Source organism: Poecilia formosa, unplaced genomic scaffold (genome assembly GCF_000485575.1).
Source record: "Poecilia formosa unplaced genomic scaffold, Poecilia_formosa-5.1.2 Scaffold174, whole genome shotgun sequence".
NCBI lineage: Eukaryota > Metazoa > Chordata > Actinopteri > Cyprinodontiformes > Poeciliidae > Poecilia > Poecilia formosa.
Window position 1 is genome coordinate 663,110 of NW_006800113.1, and position 23,246 is coordinate 686,355.

Sequence of the window (23,246 nt, forward strand, 5' to 3'; positions counted from 1 at the left end):
GCATAATATTATGTTGTGTTTTGGGCATGATTTCAAATATTGCAATAAGAGCATTTGGTCTTGATTATATTTGAGGCTGAAATATAGCCTTTAAACCACGAGTGTAACCTCAGCGTGTCTGAGAGATTAATTACAGTTGGTATACTGAATTATTAAAGTACCCTTTTCCACTCCCGCTGAAATATATTCTCCACAGTTCTTATGGAAAGTAAACTTTCTCCAAATTGAATTGTAGGCAGCATTCATTTTTAGAGGGTTTAATGCACATGCCCTTTAATTAAATAAGGAAATATAACTCTGGGAGATGTGTACAAATGTAATGTTTTGTAAGCAGTTGGCTAGATTTTGCTAAAAGCTTGTGATCCCAATAAGATTATTCCATCTCATTTTAGTCGAGGCTGCATTACTAATTCAGAGCAAAACTTCCTCCCCCATCCATCAGCCAGGCTTTTCTCCATCTCTTGATTCCAGTCATCTTTTGCTTTAGTTGTGGGAATTGGGTAAAACATTAAAGGACATTGGCCTTGGGGGGGATTTCCAGCACCATTAAATGCTCCAATGCAGCTTATCTGTATCTGAATATTTACAATATCTTTATTTAAGTTCATCCAGAGTTATGGAGGGGATCATCATAATTGCATTAGCCCACTAAAAATTACATTTGCAGCCACTGAAATTTGAATATTTCCTTCCCTCTCAGAGCACTGCATGTGATTATACATTTGTTTCAAGTCAAGTCAGGTTTATTTGTGTAGCGTATTTCAGCAACAAGGCAGTTCAAAGTGTGTAAATCATGAACATCGAACCGAAACAAATATTACATTAACCAATGCCTTCATAAAAATCATCAAGCACATATACATCAGATATGTTGATTAATGTTCCACTTATTAGTGATCAAAAGCAACTACAAACAGGTGGGTATTTAACGTTGATTTAGAGAAAATCAGTGTTTTGGCTGTTTTGTCGTTTTCTGGATGTTTGTTCCAGATTTGAGGTACTTAGAAGCTCAATTGAGAACTCACATTCTGGATGAACTGAAGCTAGGACATCAGTCCGTTAATCCTAGAAATGTTCTTCATGCGATGGAAGACTGACTTTGTAACTGTCTTTATGTGTCCATGTAGGAGTTGCTGTAAACATGCAGCAAATGGAGCTTTTGCCTTTTTCAATCAGTAGATGGTAGATTTGGAAAATGTTCATGGAAGTAAACATTGTTGTCTGTTTTGTTCCGAAGAGTCCGATTTCAGAGGAGCGCTGGGTCCCACCCTCGGCCTGGTGAAGTCCAGTTCCTTGGAGAGCCTCCAGACGGCCGTGTCCGAGGCGCAGCAGAGCCGACAGCAGGCTCAGGTCCCGTTCCACCGGCCGCGGCCGCACGTTGTCCGGGGTCGAGCGTGCAACCAGAGCTTCCGCATCGCCATTGACAAATCCTACGACGGACCCTCTGAAGACGGTAATAAAAACAACTAGGAGCTGCTCAGAAAGTTTCTGCTGCTACAACGAAAACTTTTTATTTTTTTTGAGACATTGTATCTACTTTAAATTACCAACCATGCTCTGATGCTCATCCCTGAAGCTTTTTAACACACTGGCACTCAAAGAGCCGCAGGCCTGCCAAGAGAGGACACACTCCTTAGCCTAAGTACCTTAATGAAATGCTACATGATTTTATCCACTCAGCAATTTAGAAAAGAGTGACTTTATATCTTAGAGGAGGTTTTTTTAAATGCTTCACCTCCTGGCCATGCAGACACCTGATCTTGGTGTAATTCCTTTCAGTGATTCAAATGGAGCACAGATTGGATTATTATTATTTTTTTAAACTGACTGGAAATATTCAGTTTAGATCTATCATCAGTTGCTGACCTGAACAAATCTCACAAAATCTTGTTTCTGATGCTTTAAATCATGCATATGCCTGGTAAATGTGTGTAAAAACCCTTTGGAACCATTTTATTCCAGTTGCATTATCTCACCATGAAAAACTGAAAAAGATTGAATCTTTAACTTGATTACTTTTGCAGTGTGGAATAAGAAATTAACACCTGTGGCAATTATTGGTACACTTGCTCTCAATTTTACAAACTTCTTTTTTTGCCAGGAGGAGAGCAATTCATCTCCTTTAACATTTCTCTGTATGTAGTGGTTAGCATGGGACGTTTTTCACACCTGGAGTGTTTTGTAGTTGAAATGATCAATCGTGTTCTCAAAGTGTACGGTTCCAGTTGCAGTCCCAGTCCAATTTAGAACCTCCATGTTTTTACATTTGTGATAGTAAGGAAGAAAAAGCTTCTTCCTGGCATGTTGTGAAGTCTTGGTAGAAGAGCAGAAGCTCCGAAATATTATCTGACTAAGTTTAAATGAAATAAATTCTAATGTAACTTTTAGTTTAATGGAATTATCAAAACTAATTGTGCCACTGTTGATTTTTTGTTTGTTTCTTTGTAGGCAAGTAGCTTCATTACTGTAGACAATTCTTGACTTATGAACGTTTAAAAATATCCACTTTATTAGAATGCTATGTTCTCTTTTCTTTCCCATTTTGAGGAATGGCTTATAGAAGCAATTCCCGCATCACATCATATTTTTACCCAAGGGAAACAGGAAGTAGTGGATTACTTATTTTAAATTACTAGATGTATTAAATACACTAATTTGTCAAGGTTGCTCAACTCCTACCAACTAAAGCACTCATGGTTAAAAAACAATACACTTATGTATATATTTACACAAATAAAGGTTTCATGCAATACAAAGATGCATTTATTTTAAGAGTAGCAACATATTTCCACTCACTCATGACTAAAATTACAACGATGGTACCAGATTCACCTCCCTGTCCGTTTGCTGCCCTCAGATGACGACGTGTCAGATGACAGCTCTGGCCACGAGACGCCCGCCAGCAGCTCCTCCCGTCAGGACCTGGATGCGGATGATGGAGGGAAGAAGAAGAAGAAAACCAAGGGGAAAAGGAAGGAGAAGAAGAACAAGTCGAAGAAGAAGACGGAGGACTCAGTGGACGAACCAGAGAAGAAGACTAAGAAGAAAGGATTTAACCTCCTAAGGTAGGAAAATCTTTGAAATGTAAATCGAAGGAGTTCCACCTTGTTTTGTGTACTTTCCCCTTGGTTAACTTTCAGCAAATTACCCCACTGAGCATAGTGGGATTATGGGATTTTGGGTGATTGGATATGAACACAACCTCCTCAGTAATGGAGAGGATCCATTATTAAGTCCCAGTGAGACGGCGCCAACCCCAAAACGCTCGTCACCCCTTTATCAACCTGTCCCCATCCTGATTTGTGGTGATCCAATCCTCCAGCCGCAGCCCTTATCTATTGGCAGTGACACACTGCGGTCAGTGTATCACCACACTTCTAACACTCGGGATTCAATTAGGCCGTGACGAGAGATAGCGCGGCCTGAGCGTCGGACTACAGATGGCTGATAAGAATCCAATCGGCCACAGTGTCAGGGTTCGGTAATGGAGGAGATGTTTGCCCGTCGAGGCCGGGAACGGGAACAGGAAGGGCAACATGAAGGACTCGCAGGAGTCTGGCCTTACCTGATATTTTATCTGTTTTTTGTTTGGGTTTTTTTGGCATCTGAAATAGTTCAGTTTATAACAAACCTTCTGTCGTTTATTTGCGGCAGAAACAGACAAATATATGGAAGGTGACGCTGTTAGCGGGAACAGATGGTGTTCGGTTGGAAATCCCTGAATGCACACCGCGACGTTTGTGGCATACATTCACATTTTATCAATGAAAATACATGAGTTGAATTGAGTTTATCACAACAACCTGAATACTGAAGCCCAGACTGCTGCTTCTGTAACTCAACGACAGGCAGAGTGTGGTAAAAGCTTCCAGCTTCCCCTCTCTCTGCCTGGCCTTTATCTCACCAACTAGATTGTTATTGAACTAGAAATATGACTTAATTAGCCAGAGCATTACTCTGTGCAATCTGATTGCTGCTCTCAAATGGTTTCTTACTCCAATTGCAGCATTAGGAAAAGGGCAAATTATGCACATATGACCTCAATTTACCTCAGCAGTGAAAGTGTGTGGAGCGCCAGCTTGCTCTGCAAACGCTGGAAGTCGGCCCTGTCCTTTCAGCTGCTGCAAATATTTAGTTTAGCCGCTCAATTATTTGAGGAGCGAGCTGCAGACGGCCGGGTGTGAGGTGACCTTTGGAAGTTTCTTATTTTTGAATCAGTTTCTTCAATTGTTTTCCGTCATTTCACGTGATTTCACCTGCTTGCATAATCAAAGTGTCTGAATGCAGGTAAAGGGGAACGGAGGAAGATGCGTCGTGATGGCTGATGGCTTTACAAAGTCAAAACGTCTTTCACATCCTTCGTGTTCAATCGGACCGACTCGTCGCAATCATCTAGCCTGTTGCTGGGAGATGAATGAGGCTGAACAGAGGGAGCTTTCATCTGGATTTTTTTTTTTGGTCATACATCACAAAAGGCTGGGAAGGAGCATGAGTGACAGAATTATCTGATGTTGAAATTATATGTTAATGATGTCGCGTATTTCACAGAGTCAGCTAATACTAATGGGTCCTGCAAAAGTCCCACTTTTTTTTCCTCATACTAAAACCACATTATAGATCGACACAAAGTGGTGCAGAAATGGAGAGTAAAATGAAAATAAGTCTGAATGTTTCGGCTTTTATTAAATTAACCGACAACTTTTTTTTGTCTCTTTAGAATATTAATTACAAATACTATAAATCAATCTAAATTTTAAATACTAAAAATCAGTACAAATTCAGCGTCATAAAGGCAAAAGAACACAGAGATGGGTCAGGGTCTGGTACATCTGCGATCAGAGAAGTAACTCTGGAGGAGCTGCAGAGATCTGCAGCTCGGGTGTCATGAAAACTCAATTTTGACCACGTGGAAGAAAAACATGTATAACACAATTTAACACAATTAATTTAAAACTATCTCTGAACACAAGATTCCCATTGCAACATCGTGGCACCATAATGCTGTGGGAATGAGTGAAGATGAATTCAGCTCAATATCCGTTAATCCTGGGAAAAAAACTGTTTAGAGGCAGCAAAAGACTTTTCACTTCTTATTTATGCCTTTTTTTGTGTTGGTCCCCCAGATAAAACCCCTGTAAATACTTTTCTGATTTGAAAACGTTTCAGGAGGAGTGAGCAGTTTTGCGAGGCACATTTTAATCTTTTTTCTACATGGCAGAGACGGCGTCGTATCTGTCTTCTCCACTTCCTCATCTCAAAACTCGTCTCCCAGATTCCCAAACAAGCCGAGACAAACGGCAGAGCCCTTACGACTGGGGGACCGGCCGCTCGTCTTGTCTGCACTCAGCAGACAGAGTCTGAGTCTTTGCCTAGAACGCCGCCTCGGGGCCACGCCGCCGAAGCTCTGGCTGCTCTTCTGTTTTCTCTCAACACCACTGTGGGAAAAGACTGGCTGACCGGGTCATCCGCTGAAAAATAGAAATTTACGGTACTTCCATCTGCTTCTCAGGACAAAGTGGGGTTTCTCTGTCTCAAGGAAGTTAATCATGGTATTAACTCTAGCATGTTATGATGTTCTAACAGAATGTGAAGGATGCCATCAAATGCGTTTTGTTCCCAGCTGACAGTCAGAGATGTTTTCCGCAGTTTGCTGTGCTTACACATTGCTGGGTGTGTCTCCCTTGACTCGTCCCGTCTGTCCCGCATCCCGTCACTCACTCTGTCCCACAGAGGATCGTTGTAGCGCCGTCGCCATCAGCAACCCTTAACCAGTTTACGGAACATGAAAGCTTAGCATCCTGATATGCTGTTTACAAATCCACATACAGCGTCGCATATATCTCCTCTATCCTTCACCCTCCTCCTCCTCTCTCCTCCTGCTGCTGCTCCCTGTTTGCCGCGCTGCAGAAATCCGACAGGGAAGCAAGCCAATTAGCGCCATCCGTTCCGCTCCCATCCTATCGCTTAGTTGCAGAAAGTGCGGGGTTGAAAGGTTGTCACTGGTGGGCCATGCGGTGCAGAACTAAAGTCTCGATGTCAAATAAGAGAGTCCCACTGTTGGATGATTTCTGATGGATTACTGCTGTTGTTGTGAACTCGTTTTCTCTCTCTGAGCTCTTGGCCTTTCAGTACTAACTTCATGACAAGTCTCCTCCCTTTGACTCCTTAAAACGTCTGGGTTTTTATCTTCCATCACCTTGTTCTTCATGTTATATAGTCATAGGCACTCCTTTATCATTCTGTTTCTTTTCTACAATAAATAGGCAGCATGAAGGAGGAATCCATGGCTAAACGTTGTTTTAGTGCTGCTGAGGAGCCTTTACTTATTTTTTGTACTCGTAATGTTATGTTTAATTCTCCGTACAGTACTCTTAACTAGGGCTTACAAATGACAGAAAATGTTTTCAAAAAGTGACTTTTATTTCAATCCGAGTTGAACAACGGAGTATTAGGGCCAGGCTGTGAGAATTTTTGTTTCATTACAAGAAAGTTGTCAAAATATTAGCAGAAACAAGAAAAAAATTATGTTAAGAAATTAGAGTGCTCATAAAAATACTACTGAATTCTCTAAATATTAAGACTTGCACAACTAATACCTCTCCAAAACTTCTATACTTGGCTTTTTTTGCATGAACTTTAGAGAGCAGAGTTCATCTTTTAAGCAGCTCCCGATCATCTCCACCAAAATATTTGTCTACGCTGTCTTTTTCTGAAATGCTGTTAACTTTACTTCCCTTTATCCGATGGAGCAAGACACACACCTTTTGCAAAACTTTACCTTGGATGACTAAACCAGGCCAAGGAAGTGTCACAGATAACAAAATGAAAGGATTGGAAGCAGACAAATCTTTGAATGAACCGTGGTTGTCACCTGTGTCAGTAGGCATACCGAAATCCCTCTGACATGTTTGTGTGAAAGTATTAACGGTGACTTTAAGCTCTAATGGGGGTAAAATCAGGGAGGCAGTGTCTAATCCTGCAGCTGGTTAAGACTCTGCAGGTGGATTTCTTCGAGTCAACATTTCATCCGACATTTAAGGACTCCTAGCTGTGCTGATATGAAGCGGAGGCTTCGACGGGAGATTTACTAATGTAGGTGTTATGTAAAATATGCACCAAGGTTATATATGTAGATCCATCCCACAGGGCAAATCTATCTGTTGTGCATCGATGTTCATCTCTCTATTCTAAATAATGCATGCAAGACACAACAATGGCTCACTAATCATGGCTGCCTTAAATACATATTCTTTAGGCTTCAAGTGGAGGCTTAGTGCAAATAGTCTCCCTGTTGGGAAGAATATCTGAAATACAGGCATCAACCATGAATATCTCACAAATGATTGAAGTCATCTATAGATGTGAGTGTTAGGATATACTGTGCATAAGGTTACACATGCAATTTATTTAGCCTATTTTGTCTGTGCGATGCAATGTGAGTCAAGAAAAACATAAAATTTGACAGTTTGGACAAAGATTTGGATATCAGTCGCATTTTGAGATTAATGGTTAAAACACTGACTTTGCACAGAGTTTAAGAGCACAATTTTGAAGCCGCCTGAGTTCAAAATAATCATCATGTCTCAAAACATAAAACCCCTGCAAAAAAAGGGGGGGGTTTCTGCTCAACACCTACAAAATGCTAATTTTATCTTGCATAATAACCACGAGTACAACAAGTGACGCATCATACCAATCTGCATCACCCAGATGTCGCTTTGCTGCTCAGTTAGCTCAGTTGTTTTTTGACTGTGGCTCATATAGCGATTTTTCTATTTTTTAAAATATTTTTGTCCAATTTTTTTTCATAGCCTGTGCGCTAAACTGTTCAACGCCTGTCAAAATCATATTGTAGGATCAGAAATTGAGTTTTTTTTAAGATCCTGTCTACAAACAAAACAATCTGGATAGGTGACTTATCCAGAATGCAGACATAGCTCTTCCTTTGGTTAATAACTGTCTCTGTTATTCCAAGCCCTCAAGGTTGTTGTAGTTTATGGCAGTAAATTCCCCAACTCTTTCACCCCGCCTCAAAATTGCTGCATAATGTTGAAAAACTGTTATCAGCGAGGCGTGAATCATCCTTCACAGCGGAATAAAATGGCTACCGTTTCCTTTTGCTCGCCATAATTCAGATTTGTGCCGACTTTTTTCTTCCTGCAAGACTCCCAACGCCTTAAATATAAAAAAAGCTGCCAAGTATTTATTTATTTATTTTTAAGCCACGGATGAAAATGAGCTTTTACGCGGCAGAAGCAGCTTCCTGCGCTCACCATTGAGGCACAATTCTAATTTACAACTTTGCTGCGGCGGCGCACAGACACAGCCGCTATCACTGTCAGCAGCCGCCGGAAAACAAATTAACTTTTTTTTTTCTTTTTTTTCTTTCTCACCCCTCCTTTCTCCGTTCAACGCATTGGGCAGCTTTCCTCAAATGATGTGCAGGTTTATTGGCGCTGATGTGAGCTGTCAGTCAAAAATCAGAAGGAGCGGGGGAATTGACGGTGAAGATGATGAGGAAATCCTCATGCATATATATCAGCTGATAAAGGGGGCAGTCACAACAACCCTCTACTCTCTGTTGCTTGAGCTTCTCTACACAAATCCTCTTCCCATAGGAAGCTTTTATTTTTTTTGTTTTAATACTGTCATTTCTTCCTTCTTGATACCTGTAGGAGGTTTAGAGGCCAAACATTTTCTTTAAATTACCCGTTTCTCAGTAGAGCAAACTTGCAGCATTGCTCTGAGGAACACGATACCCTTATCTGTGTACTGTGAGTTATTGCCCTTACTGTAATTATCAAATGAGACAGCGAGACGAGGTCCTTCCATTTGCGTCGATCAGTTTTACGATCCATCACCTCCCCGTCGAGGAGTCGTGACATTTGAGTCGACCCCGAGGGACGGACCGTTCGAAGCGCAGACATATATCCGTAACGGCTGGACGGCTTTCCGAGGCCAGCTGCACATCACTCACCGGCCGATAAACAGGATCCATGTGGCCACAGGAAACAGTCGCAACCAATTAGCATGTGGCCCGACCTACCCACCACGACATGTTCACTCATTGCAAAAGGAGGCGCCAGGAAGTGATTACACCTCTGGTATTGGTTCCGTCGCAACCAGCTGTCTTCTAGCTGTGTAATGGATGGATTTCCTCTCTCATTTTATGTCTGCTAATGACGGACACATGGAAGAACAGACATATGCTCTGTCTCCCTTCATGCCCCTGAAATACATCCAGAGCATGACCTCTGCTGTCCAGACAGAGAAGGTTAAGTGAGTCTTGTCCAAGGATGTGTGTCTCGCTGGGAAAAGCCAGGAGGCTAACCTTTACGATGTCTGCTAGCAGCACCCGTCTGGAGCCACACTGCCTTTTAACCAGTCTACAGCTAGAAAAAGGTTAGAAACTTTAAACTTCGGGAAGCTGCATGTGAGTTTCTTGCAAACAAAGTGCTGGTTATATGTTTTTCGCAGTCACTGGCACTAATAACGGAGTTGTGTGACTCCACACACAGGGTTGCATAGTCTGAAGGGCAGCACAGTCACATTTTCTTCTAATGCTTGTTTATGTAAAAAGTCCAAATGTAATGAAAACCAGTTAGTGTGTTTTCATACCTGATGGTGCAGTTGACTGGGTTCAATTGTGGACCAAAATTGCAACGTTTGTCACATTGTCATGAACCAAACCTTCTGAGCAACCTGTTGCATCAAGAGCTACTGAAGGAAACGACACAAAAACCTCTGAAGAAGACGTGAGCACAACTTCCTTCTTCACGAAATGTAAACAAAATGTCATAACATCAGACTTTAGGGGCTGTAGGATTTCACTTTTGTCTTTGGTAAAAGACCAAGAGCCATTTCTCCCGCTAGCGCTAGATTCTCATGTTTGTTTTGGTTGTATTTACCCAGAATGCCATAAGTTTTAAAACCACGCCACTTCGAACCGAGTTCACTTCAACCGAACTGAGACCAGAGTTGGATTTTTTGGTACACATCACAATTCAATTTTCCATTCACACCTTCCCAAACAAACTGCAATTTCAAGGCAAACAAACTAGAGTTTGATTAAAGCAGATCAAACATGACTGGTGTTCATGTATAAAACAATAAAAAAATTTAAACAATTTGTTCCGTGCCCTTGAGCAAGTCAACTTGTTGTGTGCTGAGGTTTGGCATCCCAACACCAACAGCATTTTTGTCAAATAGTTTTAACGACTAATGCTCCATAATTCATGTGTGTTGTGTTATTTGGCGTTGACGGCTATTAAAATGTTACTGAAGGAAACTTGACAATCACCAGTTCAAATTCCCTCTAAACTTGTGCTGATCGAAAAACAGCTTTGACCAGAGACTCATTCATGTAGGAGAAAGGTCACAGCTAGTTTCTGCCAACTGTTTTTACAGTCCATACATGTGAGGTAAAACCTACACAACTTAAAGTGGGAGTATGAGACATATAACCCAGTGGCCTTGTTAAATATTAACAGCTCCCCTGGCAGACGTGGGGATGGAAGTGGAAAGACAGTTTGCTTCAGGGGGACAGGTTTTTATGTGTTGTTGCTCATATATGCTGCACATCAAAATGCAGACCATTAAAGAGGAACATATTTCACCAGACAGCGCATGGATGAAGCTGCCTTCTCACAATTCAAACAACTCGTCTCCTTGCAGTGGACATCTCCATCCAGAATAACCTTTCTGTATTAATTTGTGTCAGATTTGAGAGAAGTGCTGAGCTGAACAACATCTTTGCCAGTGATAAAACGTATTAAGCATTCCTGTTGATTCAATTTTAATTGCTCAATATTTGGTGAGCATGCACTGGAAGGCTTTGTCCACTTCCTCTGCTGCCATTGCTAAAACCGACAGGCTGACTACAACTCTAAAACGGTGCAGAAAATGGAAGTCATCGCTCACAGCTTCTCCTTCTTTTGGCTGATTGGCCTGGTTGAAATTAATCCAGCTCAATGGGAGAAACCCCAGATGGAGTACTGAAGGGAGATGAGAATTGAGTGGAATTGCGTAGGAATGCAATGGACCGGCTAAGGCCTCTGGAAAATTCTTGTACGGGATTTGATTTGATATTTTCCAAAGTACTAGTGAGAAATGAAAATGGTTTGGAAAACTATTTCTCCACCTCATTGTCTAATAGATCCAGCCCTCCATTCATCTGTATGTTGTTCTATCTGTTTTTATCCATCCATCCATTTATCCATCCAGCCACCTGTTGTCCTGTCTTTCAGTCCTCACATCCTACCGTTCTTGCATCCTTTATGTCCAGCCTGTTTTTGCGTCCATCCATAATGTAGTTTTTGCAGGTTCTGTTGTTAAAGTTTGGCCACTCCAACAGAAATTCACTGTAATATTGTGTAATTAGAGTTTGAAAATTGAACTGAAATGTCTTGACATTTGGAAAAGTAGAGAATATTACTTTGGAAAAATATGGAAGAACCAGGGCTCTCCACATTCCCTCTTCCCCACTTCCTCACGTCTTAGTCTTTTATCACTTTCTTTTGTCTGACTGAAGTATCTATTCTCCAGGGACTGGCCAGGCGTTGATTAAGACAAGCGCTCCATATCCGCCTCCAGTTCCCCAGGGAACAACTTGCTGTGCATTCATACCTGTCTGCCTCAATCTTCTCTCCTCTAGGCGTTAAATTAGACTAATTTAGAGACTATATTAAAATGATTCCCTTCCCCTGTCTGCGATTATGGTTTTGGCTACACCACTGCTTCTTTGGCAAGGGAAATTAGGCACAAAAAAAACCCCCAAAACATTCACATAGAGAAAGCGTATATGTCTGAAAGTGTTTAGTCTAATTTCCCAAGTCAGCTTTCCCTGTATTTTTTAGATGGTAAGATAAAAACCAGCAGATATATCTTCCACTCCCATCTGCCTTCTTAGATCTCTACATTATTAATACCGTCTAAGTGAAGCTTTTTTATCTACGATTAGCATCGGGTGGATCCAGCTGCAGTTTCTCTTTTTCTCCCCCGTCCTCCCTCCTAACCAAAGCTCATATCTATTAAAGGAAGCCGATTTGGGTCCAATTGCCAGTGCATATGGAGAGGAATTCAGATGAATAGGTTTAATTATGCCTAGTGGGGGGGAAACTCGCAGGCCTGCTGGTGGATCTGCATTATCAAGAAAAGGATCAGGCTTCTTTTTAAAGAGGTGCAGACTTGCTTGTGTTGTTGTCAGTCAAAGCCGGCTTGCGGAGAGGCCTTTTGTGACCTTGTTGTTGGGGCCGGCATTCCTCGTGTAGTCCGATCCTCGGTTCAACAAGGAAATCGCACCAATATTAAAGAGGGAATGTCATTCCGTCTATTTGGAGCTTGAAATAGTTTCCGAGCGGCACGTTGCCAGTTCAGGAGAAGGCGCTGTTACATCACAGCTCTATGTTGTTAGTCTCTGCTTCTCTTTATGTGTGACTCTCCTTTTTTCTATATTTTTTTCGTTGCTTCTTTCTGCCCATTCTCACAGCCTCCGTCTTTTTCTTTACAGGAAGCTCCGCTGAGATAAGTGTGCTCTTCTCCAAATACATGCAGAGCAATCTAATTACTGTGATAACATTTCTGCTTGGCTGATTAACTGTTCTCTCTGTGCCTCTGAACGTAGCTGCGTTCGGTCCATATATTCCTAAGCTCCTTACTCCGCCCCAGCCGAGCCGCGCTCTCGCAGGAGCTTTGCCTCACCAATCCGTCTCTCTTCTGTTCTCTCGTCTTTCTTCCTTCCTCATCTGTTTTCTTACTTGCCGTCTTTTGCATTCATTGTCTAGAAAGGATGGAAATTCGGCAAGCTCTCTTCCTTATGACATGCTCATTTAATTCACTTTGTTCCTGAGTCATTCTTTTCTCATTTCTTTTTTTTTACTCTCTTTCTTTGTGTTTTGACTCTCCAAGGCAAATCAGCCTGTTTTCTCATTTGCTCTAAATCACCTGCTGCCTCCTCCTTTCTAAAGGATCATCAAAAGTATCTTGTTGTTCTCTTTTATGTTAGTTTAGGTGTTCAGTTTAAAAGCATAATGCTTTTAATTGTTAAATCAATCAGATGGAAAATAGCGTTTTTGTGAAAATACAGATTTTGGCAGCAGTCAGCTTGATTTAGACTCTTAAAGGATAATAAAAAGGTTGTGTGTAGAGTGGAGTGACACTAGTTAAAATCTAGTGTTTCTACAAACTGCCTTTATGCGCAATCTGGAGGTGTGTGTGCAGCATACACTAACCTGGTTTAGCTTATATGAAATTCAAACAATCCAAAAAAAACTGTAAAAAAAAAAAAAAAAAAAAAAAAAAAAAGCTGCTTTGCACCAGATTTAGCTGAAGCTAGTTTCCATCTGAGCGGATGAGCTAATAAAAGTTGAATATCATAAAACATACATTGAAAGTTCCCATACATATGTGAAAATACCCAATGCATGAAAAGGCCTACTTGAGTCTCATAGTGGGTTGTTTCTTTATTTTTGTCTATTTTTGGCATGGATTGTAGGATTATTTTGTTGCCAGCGCAATGGCAGGAACCCATTCACATTGTAACCACGATGGAAAAAGTCATTTAATAACCAGCGCAGCAAAACAGGACCCAGATGTTCTGCCATTCTGTTCATGAACCACTTGAACCATTCGGGGAACTGTCCCAGTCCTTATGGGGAACCACATTCTGGACGTTTTCTTATTGCAGTTGTGGTTTTAGGAACTTGGGATGATTTGAGCTTTGTGATATATAGCGCATTATTCTGCTGGAGGTAGCCGAAAGAAGACGTGTTCAGAACGGATGTATAATGGTGGATTGTGATGTTCAAACCAAGCTCAGCTGACAGAAAAACGGTTTAACTGTTCAAAAATATCTCAAGTATAGTTAAACCTCAAAGCTTGATTTAAAGCTGATTGGATCCAGAGCCTCATTCAGACCTTAATGGAGTTACTGCCACCTGATTGGCTGATCTGCTGCTTTGTCGTAACAAAGTAGAAGGTGAATCTGTATATGCTGGGTGTATATATATATATTTTATTTTATTTTTTTTCCCTCCATATAATGCTTACTCTACCTTAGCAGCAGACACCCTTCTCACATTCTCTGCCGCCCACTGACTCCCTGTTTCACCAGAAAGTAGAGCTTATTAAGTCTGCACAGAACCACACATCTTTATTCTTTTTTTGTCACAATTACAGTGAACAAAGAATATTAAAAATAGAAGAGAGGTGAAGATTTACAAGGTATTTTGATGCTGTTTATTCTCCACAGATGAGCAATTTAGCTTCAGGATGCTGTCGGACTCAGTTTTTAGGTGAAGTCTCGCTCTTGTGCTCTCTCCTGCTCTTTTCCCTCCTTCCCAGAGGGCTAATTGCTCAGGTCAGCTTGGTGACACCACAGCACTTGGCTAGCTGTGATCTCAGTTACATACAGAGCCTCATTAGAGCACAGTTAACTGTACGCATGCCACTTCTTCTCCTGCGCTCCCACCCAAACGAGAACGGCAGTAGCTGTAGTTATTATCTAGACTCCTACCAGTGCTTGGCTTCGCAGCCAGTTTCCCCGAGAAACTGCTTGATTTTTGCACAAATTAAGGTTTTGATTTGGCAGGATATGTCAGTGGAAATGAAAACTGGAATTGGATGGGGAAAGAAAAAAAAAAACGAATGCTTATTGAAAATCAAAATCAACGCGTCCTTTGTGCAAGAAAGCGTGATTATTCCACACGTTTTACAGGTAGTACAGTTATTAAGGGCATTCATCATTATCGTTATGTTTCTTTTCAGTTATATCTGGGCTTGTCGCTCACAGCATGCATTGACCAAAACTGAAAAATATATGAAAAAGCATGAAGGAATAAAAAATGAGAAAACAGATCAAAGTTGCTACAAACTGATGATGTTATTATTGGAGACATCAAACTCCAGTATTAATTTATGATCCAGTGTCTTCCCAAGACTAAAGTAGTAATTGTTGTGTGTCATGTTCTCCCCTGAAGTAAAGGAAGTTGGAAGAAATGTTGTCTGAGAGTGTTTGTTTAGAGACCTAACAGACCGGCACACTACAGAGAAAGTTTAAGTGCTCTTTTGTGGTCCAAGTCTGCTATGAGATGATTACTTGTGATTTAAAAACTGAAATTCAAAACTGTAAAACAAGAATATTTCATATTCCGAAGTTGCGCAGTAATGACACACATCTCTCATTTGTCCACTTAATCAGTCCGTGCTTGACACATGAAAGTTTATCCTCTTCAGCTGTTTATTTTTATTGAGATTTTCTATTTTCCTGCATTGTAGACTTTGCTAGCGAAAGCACTCACTCAATCCAAAAACAGCTGTGAATCATTTCATTCTTTCAAGATTTTTTTTGTCTTTGTGCTTTTAAATCAAAAAAGATGAATATAAAACATTATCTGAGTTCTTACGCCGTTGAACAGATCACCATCGTCTCTTTGCGGGGCTGCTGAGGTGATATCGGGGTGACAGCAGGGGAGTCAGGCTAATGACGACAGCGACACACTAATAATGGTTCCTAGTAGCTCCTGTGACGGTGGGGAGCATATTAAATGGGACACCAGATCAGCCTGACTCACTCCAAACCCCCTATGTCCCACTAATGAGAGTTTGATGGAGTGGATGTGTAGGTAGATGATGCTAAGCTAATGAGATGTCCTATTCTCTGTTGACTGTGTGCAGCTCCCTGCAGAGTAGCCATGATGATGTATGTAGCTGTCTTCTCCAGTGTTACCAAGAAATGCAAGCAATGCTTTTTTTTTTCTTTTAATAAATTAATTTATTGCAGCTCCCGTATTTACAGCCTTGTTTTCATACATGTGGGTGTTTGTCTGTGTGCGATTTTGCCCTTTTATCGTGAGACGCTACAGGAAATTAACTGTCAGATTTCTGAGTGACAGAGAAAAGCCCGACTTAATAAGCCAAGGAATGATTTGTGCGAAGGTAATAAAAAAACAAAATGAACACAGGAAAAAAGGAAAGCGTCGGGCCTTCTTTAGCAAACGGTGTAAAAACGGGGGACTCTTTGGTGATGAATAAGTGATAAGGCGATGGGAGAGTGGGGGATTTCCACCTCTCATGGCAGGTATGTCTCTAATTGGATGTCCCACCCCCGTTCCCCGTCTCCAGATAGACAATACAGTGAGAAAAGAGCCTTTCCTAATTAAAGCAGTTATAATGACGGGTCCAACTGTAGACCTCTGCTCCCTCTGAATGTTGATTACGGAGCTGTGTACAAGATAAACCTGAGGATTTAGTCAATCATTTCTTTTTTTAAATATATATGTTCATTAATTCTCCTTCGACTTTGAATAGAGCTGATGTATTTTCCTGACTTTAATGATTTCTATATGTTTTTACTGAGGTAATTGGTAGTCTGTATTTGGCTGCAGCTTTATGTGGGAGTGCTTAAATCAAAATAGTCCCAAGTGGAAAAAAAACAAAAAAACATGCTGCAGCAGCGCCCACACTGACACTTTGTGTCTCAAGGAAGAAGTGAGGTTTATAACATTAACATTAAAGCTGTAAGGCCTTGGAGAAAAATAAGAACAGATGTTACAGCTTTAAGATTCCTAAAACGCCTCGAAGATCCAAGTACAAATATAATGGATGCCAGTTTTACTTAGTGACACCACACAGATTATATACATCAAGCTTGGAGGGCCAACTTTGACTATACGTTATTGGAAGGACATAAACTAAAACAGAATGGCACAGATGAAGCGGTGAAAATGAGGAATAATGTGATGATGTGCACACAGGTGTTTAAAAGCAAAACTGTGGATGTTTGAATGGAGGCAAAACATGAAAATTGGCATTAGCATATTCGACCACAGCATGTTGGAGTAGCTCTGTTACATTGGTTCTGATTTGTTTCTTTTGTAAACATATGTTCATATTTTTTTGGTTGAGGTGTCGCATATTTGGAAAATTATTCCCAGAGCTTTCTACTGCCACCACCAAGTCTCACATCTCCTCTAACTATTAAGAACCAACTAGATTTTGTAATGACATAATCAGATACTGAAATCTGAAAAGGAGTCAGAAGCTGTAGCATCATCTGAAGAACAATACTTTGTTTTTTTTAGCATCAGACTAGGCTAAACTCTGAATCAACACCAGCTTAATCTGGTTCACTGCCTCTGTTTGCTTTCTCGCTGCGGAAAAAATCACCCATGTGCACCGTGCGTACCTGACCTGTGTTTGACAACAATGACCCACACAGGCAGGAGTGAAGCAAGTATATGATCTGAGAAAAACACTAATTGGTCTGCAGGATGCTGCAGGGCCTGCATGGCGTCTCTGTCCGGGTTTCCGCTTGGTCAGGCTGTGCCAGTTAGCATTCAGGCCACGTTTCCGCCTGTAGCCGTAATGAGAAGTGCCTCGCTGTTAATGAGATAAACACAGACATTAGATTGGCTCAGCAGGAGCTCGGAGGGGAAGGAGAAGAACGGAGATGTGGATTTGGAGGAGGCAACGTGGAACGAGGATTCGGGAAATATGAAAAATTAAGCAGAAAAAGGCTGAGTTAATTTACTGTGAGTGTGAAGTATAGCTTCATTATAACTTCTCTGGAGGTGATGAGTACATTTCAGATGCAAAATGAGAGAATAAGCGCTTCGAAATGATCATAATGGTTTATGAAAAAAAAAGCACAACACGGCAGCTCAGCAGATATTTCAAAACAACTATTGAACAAAGGAACTGGAATGAGTTTCTGTCTCTGTCTACATATGAATGGATGTGTCAACATTTAAAAACTGGATACAAGGTGCTTGATGTGAGCACCTTTCATTAACATCTGCAAACTCTGGGGAAGGAAGAACAGAGAGGAAGGAAAGAAGAAACAAAAGAAATCAAGAGAAATATAACAAAATGATAAAATGCAAATGTTACCAAGTGTTTTTGTTTAGTTTCTAGAGCAAATATGTTTAGATAGGAAAAAAAATGATGAGGATGGAAGGGAAGACAGAACTTTTAGATGATTGGGTCATCTGCAAGAGTGGAAAAACAAACATCCAATAACATGTTTTTGTTGTCCATACAGATCCAGAGCTAAAATATCCTAAAATCAATTTTCAGATTTCTTTTTTCCTGGGTGACGTTTACTTTACATCAATTATCAAGAAAGTGAAGCAACGAATGTCTGAGTTACACAAATGTGACAAAAGATGAAAAAAGAAAAATTAAAAAAACACAACAGAAGAAACAAATGATTCCAAATGTGAGATTCTTCTAAATTTTGTATGTCAGAGTCACAGAGTGTCTCAAAATTGTTAGGTATTTAGTTTTCAGTTGCCTTTCTTTGTGTCATGCAGGTTTGGTAAGAAGAAGGAGGACAAGAGCAAAGATCCGGCGAAGGGATCCAAGAACCGACTGGAAGCGCTGAGCGAAGAGGAGCTGGACAGGATCCCTGACAGCAGAGAGGGGTAGGATGCTCTCACACTGAGTGTGTGTGTGTGTTTGCGCGTGTGTTTGTGTGTGTGTTGGGTTAAAACACCTTTACAGACAGAAAGTTTCTGAGCTCTGAAGCTCTCTGATTACTTGATGAGTTTTGAGCAGTCCCACTCCTCTTCTTCACTGCACCACCTATAAGAGAGTTTAATTCTCTGGCCGTTTACCTCTCTGACAGCAACGAGCCCCGTTATGCCGACGCCCGCTCTGGGTACGCCACCCCTGACCAGGCCTCGCTGCCCAGCATGGAGGACGACGACAGCGACCCCAACTACGCCCGCATCAACGACTTCCGCCAGCCACCCTCACCACTGTCGCTGAGCCGCACGCCGTCCCCAGCGATGCCACGAGGGGGGCCGGTTCAACCTCAGGCCTCTTTTGAGGACATCAACGGACTCTACGCCAAAGTGAACAAATCCAGACCGCCGCCCCAGCAGCAGCAGCAGCAGCAGGCCCCTCCAGACAGGTGAGAGTTCAGCTTTTTACCTACTTAGAGCATGTTGTGCGGTTTTTCCTGTTGTTATTGTACAGTGTTGCTTTTGCACATCCTCTGCGTAAGAACGAAAACAAAAGGTCACATTCCGACATGTGCAGTCTGCTGAGCCGGATGAATGCATAAAACATGAGGCCAGCACACTTTCACAGCAGTGTAAGGCATGATTTATGCAAACTTCAAAGATATATCATCAAAAATTAGGTATTTTTTTCCACTGAATGACTGAAAACTTTACTTTAAAAAAAAACATTTAAAATGCATCAAAGTGGATATGCACCTAAAAATGTAAGTTCAGTACAAAGTGTAAAATAATTCATTTATACAGTCCAGATCCTTCGTTTCTTTTAGTTGTACCATGAACTATTCATATTTATTATTGAAAGAAAAGAGAATAATACACAATCACATAATATTACCAGAATAAAGACACAAAAATAGTAGAATGAAGTAATAATTTAATGACAATTATGTTACAAAAGAAAATAAAAGTTAAAATCAGGGTAGTTGACCACCTTGTGAAGTTATATGTTAGAGTTGGTTTTATGAATAAGACGTATTTAACTTTTGCATCAGCATCAAATGATTATCAGTAGCAAGACTTTGAAACAATTGTGTAAAATTACTGTGTCGATTTCGAAGAAAGAATCACACACGAGATGAGTCTGTTGCCATGGAGTACAAGAAGCTGAGCATCCTGGTGATTTATGAATATTAAATCCACTGTTCAGTCATTTGCTTTTTTTTATGCTTTTACCCAAATTTCAGCTTAAATAGCCCCGCGTTGCTATGTCAGAAAGGAACAGTGGGATGTTTCAAAGTAATTTAATGATAAAATCAATTGATTTGAGGGAAAAAAAACCTATTATATAGTGAAATATTGGATGTCACAGGACTTCATTTTAAGTCTAACAAAGGTTTCAGGCTTGCAGACACGCTGCTCATTACTGCTGAGGGTTTTGAAACCTTAACTCACTGCTACTCTTGTATGTGAGCGAGGAAAAAGACGAGGAAGCCCACCGAGGATTCTAATGCAAATTCATAATTTCCTGTGTGAAATAATACAGGCCACATTAAAACTTCCCTCAACTTAAACTCCCTGACAGAAATGACTATTGACTTGCAAATCAAACGCTAAGCCCCAGACGCCCGATCTCATCCAGAAATAGACGATTCAGAAAAAGAGGGAGAGAGAAAGATGGGGCCGGGTGCGGGGAGGAGACAGATGGGAATGGAAAGAAGCAACAGACGGAGGGAAAGAGAGACAAGAGAAAGCTGGAAGAAAGACGAAGAGGACGCAAGATGCGAGGCAGAGTAGATTCAGAAGAGAAAGAAGAAGTGACAGAGGAGTAGATGCAGATAAAGAGGAGGGGGGATAATTAGCCACAGTCTAGCAGGCTGACAGATCTGTTAAACCACTTTAGCTCTCATCCACTACTGCTGGCTACTTCATTACCAGCCTGTTTTCTCCCCGTCCTCCATTCCTCCCTCGTACTCGCTCCGTTTCTGCGGATGTGTCACCTATCTGGTTCTCCCCCTCATCGTTGAAACAGGGCGGCTTCAAGCGTCAGCATGATGGATGACAAACACTCTTTAGCTTAACTCCACATGTATCGGCGTCTCTAGAGACGGAGATCTTTAATATTAAATTTAAAGACGGTGACTCCGTTCGGGTTTTCTGAAAATAAAACCAAACGGTGGTGAACGAATGAGGGGTTTAGCCGTTTGCACGTGGCATTCAAGAATAAAGACAATAATTGTGATGTTGCAAAATGATGCAATGGACTTCAAATGACGCCAAATAGGAAAAGTGAGCTGCAGCTTTTCCTCACTGGAGGACCTGAAGATAAAAGTGCAAACTAAAAGTTTTGGGAGGGAAACTTTTCATTTGTATCACTTTCTGATTTTATTCATAGGAAATGTTGAGTGGTAAACGTTGTTCAATCACTATAAAGTGAAGCATAATTTTATCTGACACATTTACCCATGAGTGTGTTAGATTGACAGCTTTCTCTTTGGTATTAATGAAGTCATTTTTAATGAGACGAATAAAAATTCATTCTTAATTCTGTATTTAAATAAAATCCAGGAGATATTTAAATGAAAAGTTTGCCTAAAAATATCATATAAGGGTAAGTTATGTCTGATGTCAGGTATAAAAAGACTTTTACAAATGTATTTCTACCATTTATTACTTTTAAAACAATGTTATCCAAGACTTTGCTTTTTCTTGTTTTGATTTTAAAACATATAGAGAGCTTAGATGTATTTGTATCCAAAATTGTCTTCTGTAAAGAGCCAAATCTGCTCATTAAGAGGGACAATAATCCAGAGTGCAGCTTCTCTGAATGGCTTAAAAAAAGAATAAAATCCAAGCTTAGCAGTGGCCTAGTCAAATTCCAGGCTTCAATCAGATTCAGGTGTTGAGAGATGACCTTAAACAAGAGGCTCTTAAAGTGTCATAAAACCCTTAAAGCACCCAATAAGTCACACAGTTAGAAATAGACGCTGCCACCAACATGTACTATATTGGTTAAGAAGCCTAGCGTAGCCTAGCAACAATGCTGTGTGCGGTCTGCCGTTTTTAACCACTGCAGGACAAATTACAGCTTGCTGCTGATGTACTGTAAATTTATGCAAGCCTTTTACATCTCTGGTTGACCTTATGGTCCACCAGTAGTCTGCTGCAGGCGAGCTTTTCCTTTCACATCTTACAGTTTTAATGATATAGTTGCAAATGTGCTCATTAAACATGTAGAAGATGGCCGGCGAATGCAGCCCATCTTTGTTGCTAAATGTGCCTCTGCATCAGTGCGCTGATTGCCTTTGCCTGCAAAGTTTGACTAACTGAAACATGTTGGCGCCCCCCTCTCCTGCCCCTTCCCTCTCAACAGTGAGTGGACTCGCAGCTCTGTCTTCCTAATTTACTGTCAGACATTTTCATTAGGCCCTCAATGGCAGGTGTGTACGCTGATGAGCGTCACATTTGATTAGAGCTTTGCTAGAGGCTGACCTGTGGAGAAAAAAGGTTGGCTATGCTTGTCAAATTTTATTAGCCAGAAGGCAGTCTTTGTAGCTCGAGCGAGCGAAAAAACGGGGAGATGAGATGAAAGGGAAGCGAGCGAGCGGGAGGTTAGAGTGCAGAAATGTGTTGTTAAAGCCAGAGAAAAGGAAGCCCAGGGTTAGCTTGTCGGCTACATAAGTGACACATCTGGGAGCGCGTTTCTGCATTTCCGCCATGGTTCAAGCGACGGCAGCAGGATTACATGCCTCTGAGTTTACCTGACACCACCAGGAAGTAGGCATCTTAAATCACTTTGGACAGGTGTGACTAATTACTGAAATATTATCAGACAATGCTACACAATCCACAAGACGCTGATTTGTGTGATTTCACAGCTCTTGAGGAAAAAGTTTCACTGGCATCCAGACGGAAGGTAAAAGATGTTAGCAAAAGGTATATTGTTGTTTTCTGCCAGGCCGCCTCAGCCTGAGGACAAGCGGAAATGAAACTCACTTTAGAACAAGACGTCATAAGTATTGGATGCCCGTTAAGCTCCGCTCACCGTTTTACTTGTGCTCTCTCATTTCAGCTTGCAGGATTTACAGAGTTTGAAAGTATTTTATTTTTCCACAAACACAATCAAAAACACATGTCTTATATGGTTTCAGGCGCTTCTGGTCATGTTTTCTGGAAATAGTTGGGTAGTTTGAAGTGATTACTTGAACTTCAGAGTCAGAATGTTTGCATGCAGCTGTTGCTTCAAGTCTGCTTATTTTTTAACTTTTTCCTCACTTAACCATTATAACCTGCAGTTCTGCTGACATCCACAAGGATTTATAAACAAAGATGGCTGATGAGGAGCTTTGATTGCTGTCTACATTGATTTTAGACTTTATTCTCTGTTATATACCTTAAAGAATCAGTGAAGTATCATTTTTGGTTTAGTTGGTTAATCAACTAGATTCTATAATGCCTGGAAACCTAGTGACAGAAACAGTATCATCTTAAACAGCCATCCTTTGTTTTACACCAGACAGTCCAGGAGTGTTTTTTACTGAAAAATTCCAAATTTAGCCTCATTAGACCAAAGCAAACAATTCCTTTTAAAGCCCCCCAAAAGTTAAGCAAACTCCAAATGTTTGTGTTTATGATGGTAGAACTTCTTCCTCTTTTTGGATTTAGGAGTTAAGAGTTGAAGGAAGTAAAATTTATTGTGTTTTTAGAAGTTTGTATGTACCAGACGAACTGCAGTCAGGGATAATGTGGACAGTTCAGCAAGGCAATCACAACATCTTTTAAGCTTTG

At 40.9% G+C, this 23,246-nt stretch overlaps 1 protein-coding gene across 3 annotated transcripts in view; it reads left to right on the plus strand.

Moving 5' to 3' along the window:
- pard3ba (par-3 family cell polarity regulator beta a) overlaps positions 1-23,246 on the plus strand; it is a 128,464-nt gene that overhangs the window by 72,137 nt on the left and 33,081 nt on the right. For all 3 annotated transcript variants that reach the window (XM_007565310.2, XM_016678146.1, XM_016678145.1), the window contains 4 exons: positions 1,238-1,453; positions 2,858-3,065; positions 18,309-18,419; positions 18,623-18,910. In XM_007565310.2, coding sequence (XP_007565372.1) covers positions 1,238-1,453; positions 2,858-3,065; positions 18,309-18,419; positions 18,623-18,910 — 823 coding nt within the window. The remainder of the gene's footprint in view (positions 1-1,237; positions 1,454-2,857; positions 3,066-18,308; positions 18,420-18,622; positions 18,911-23,246) is intronic.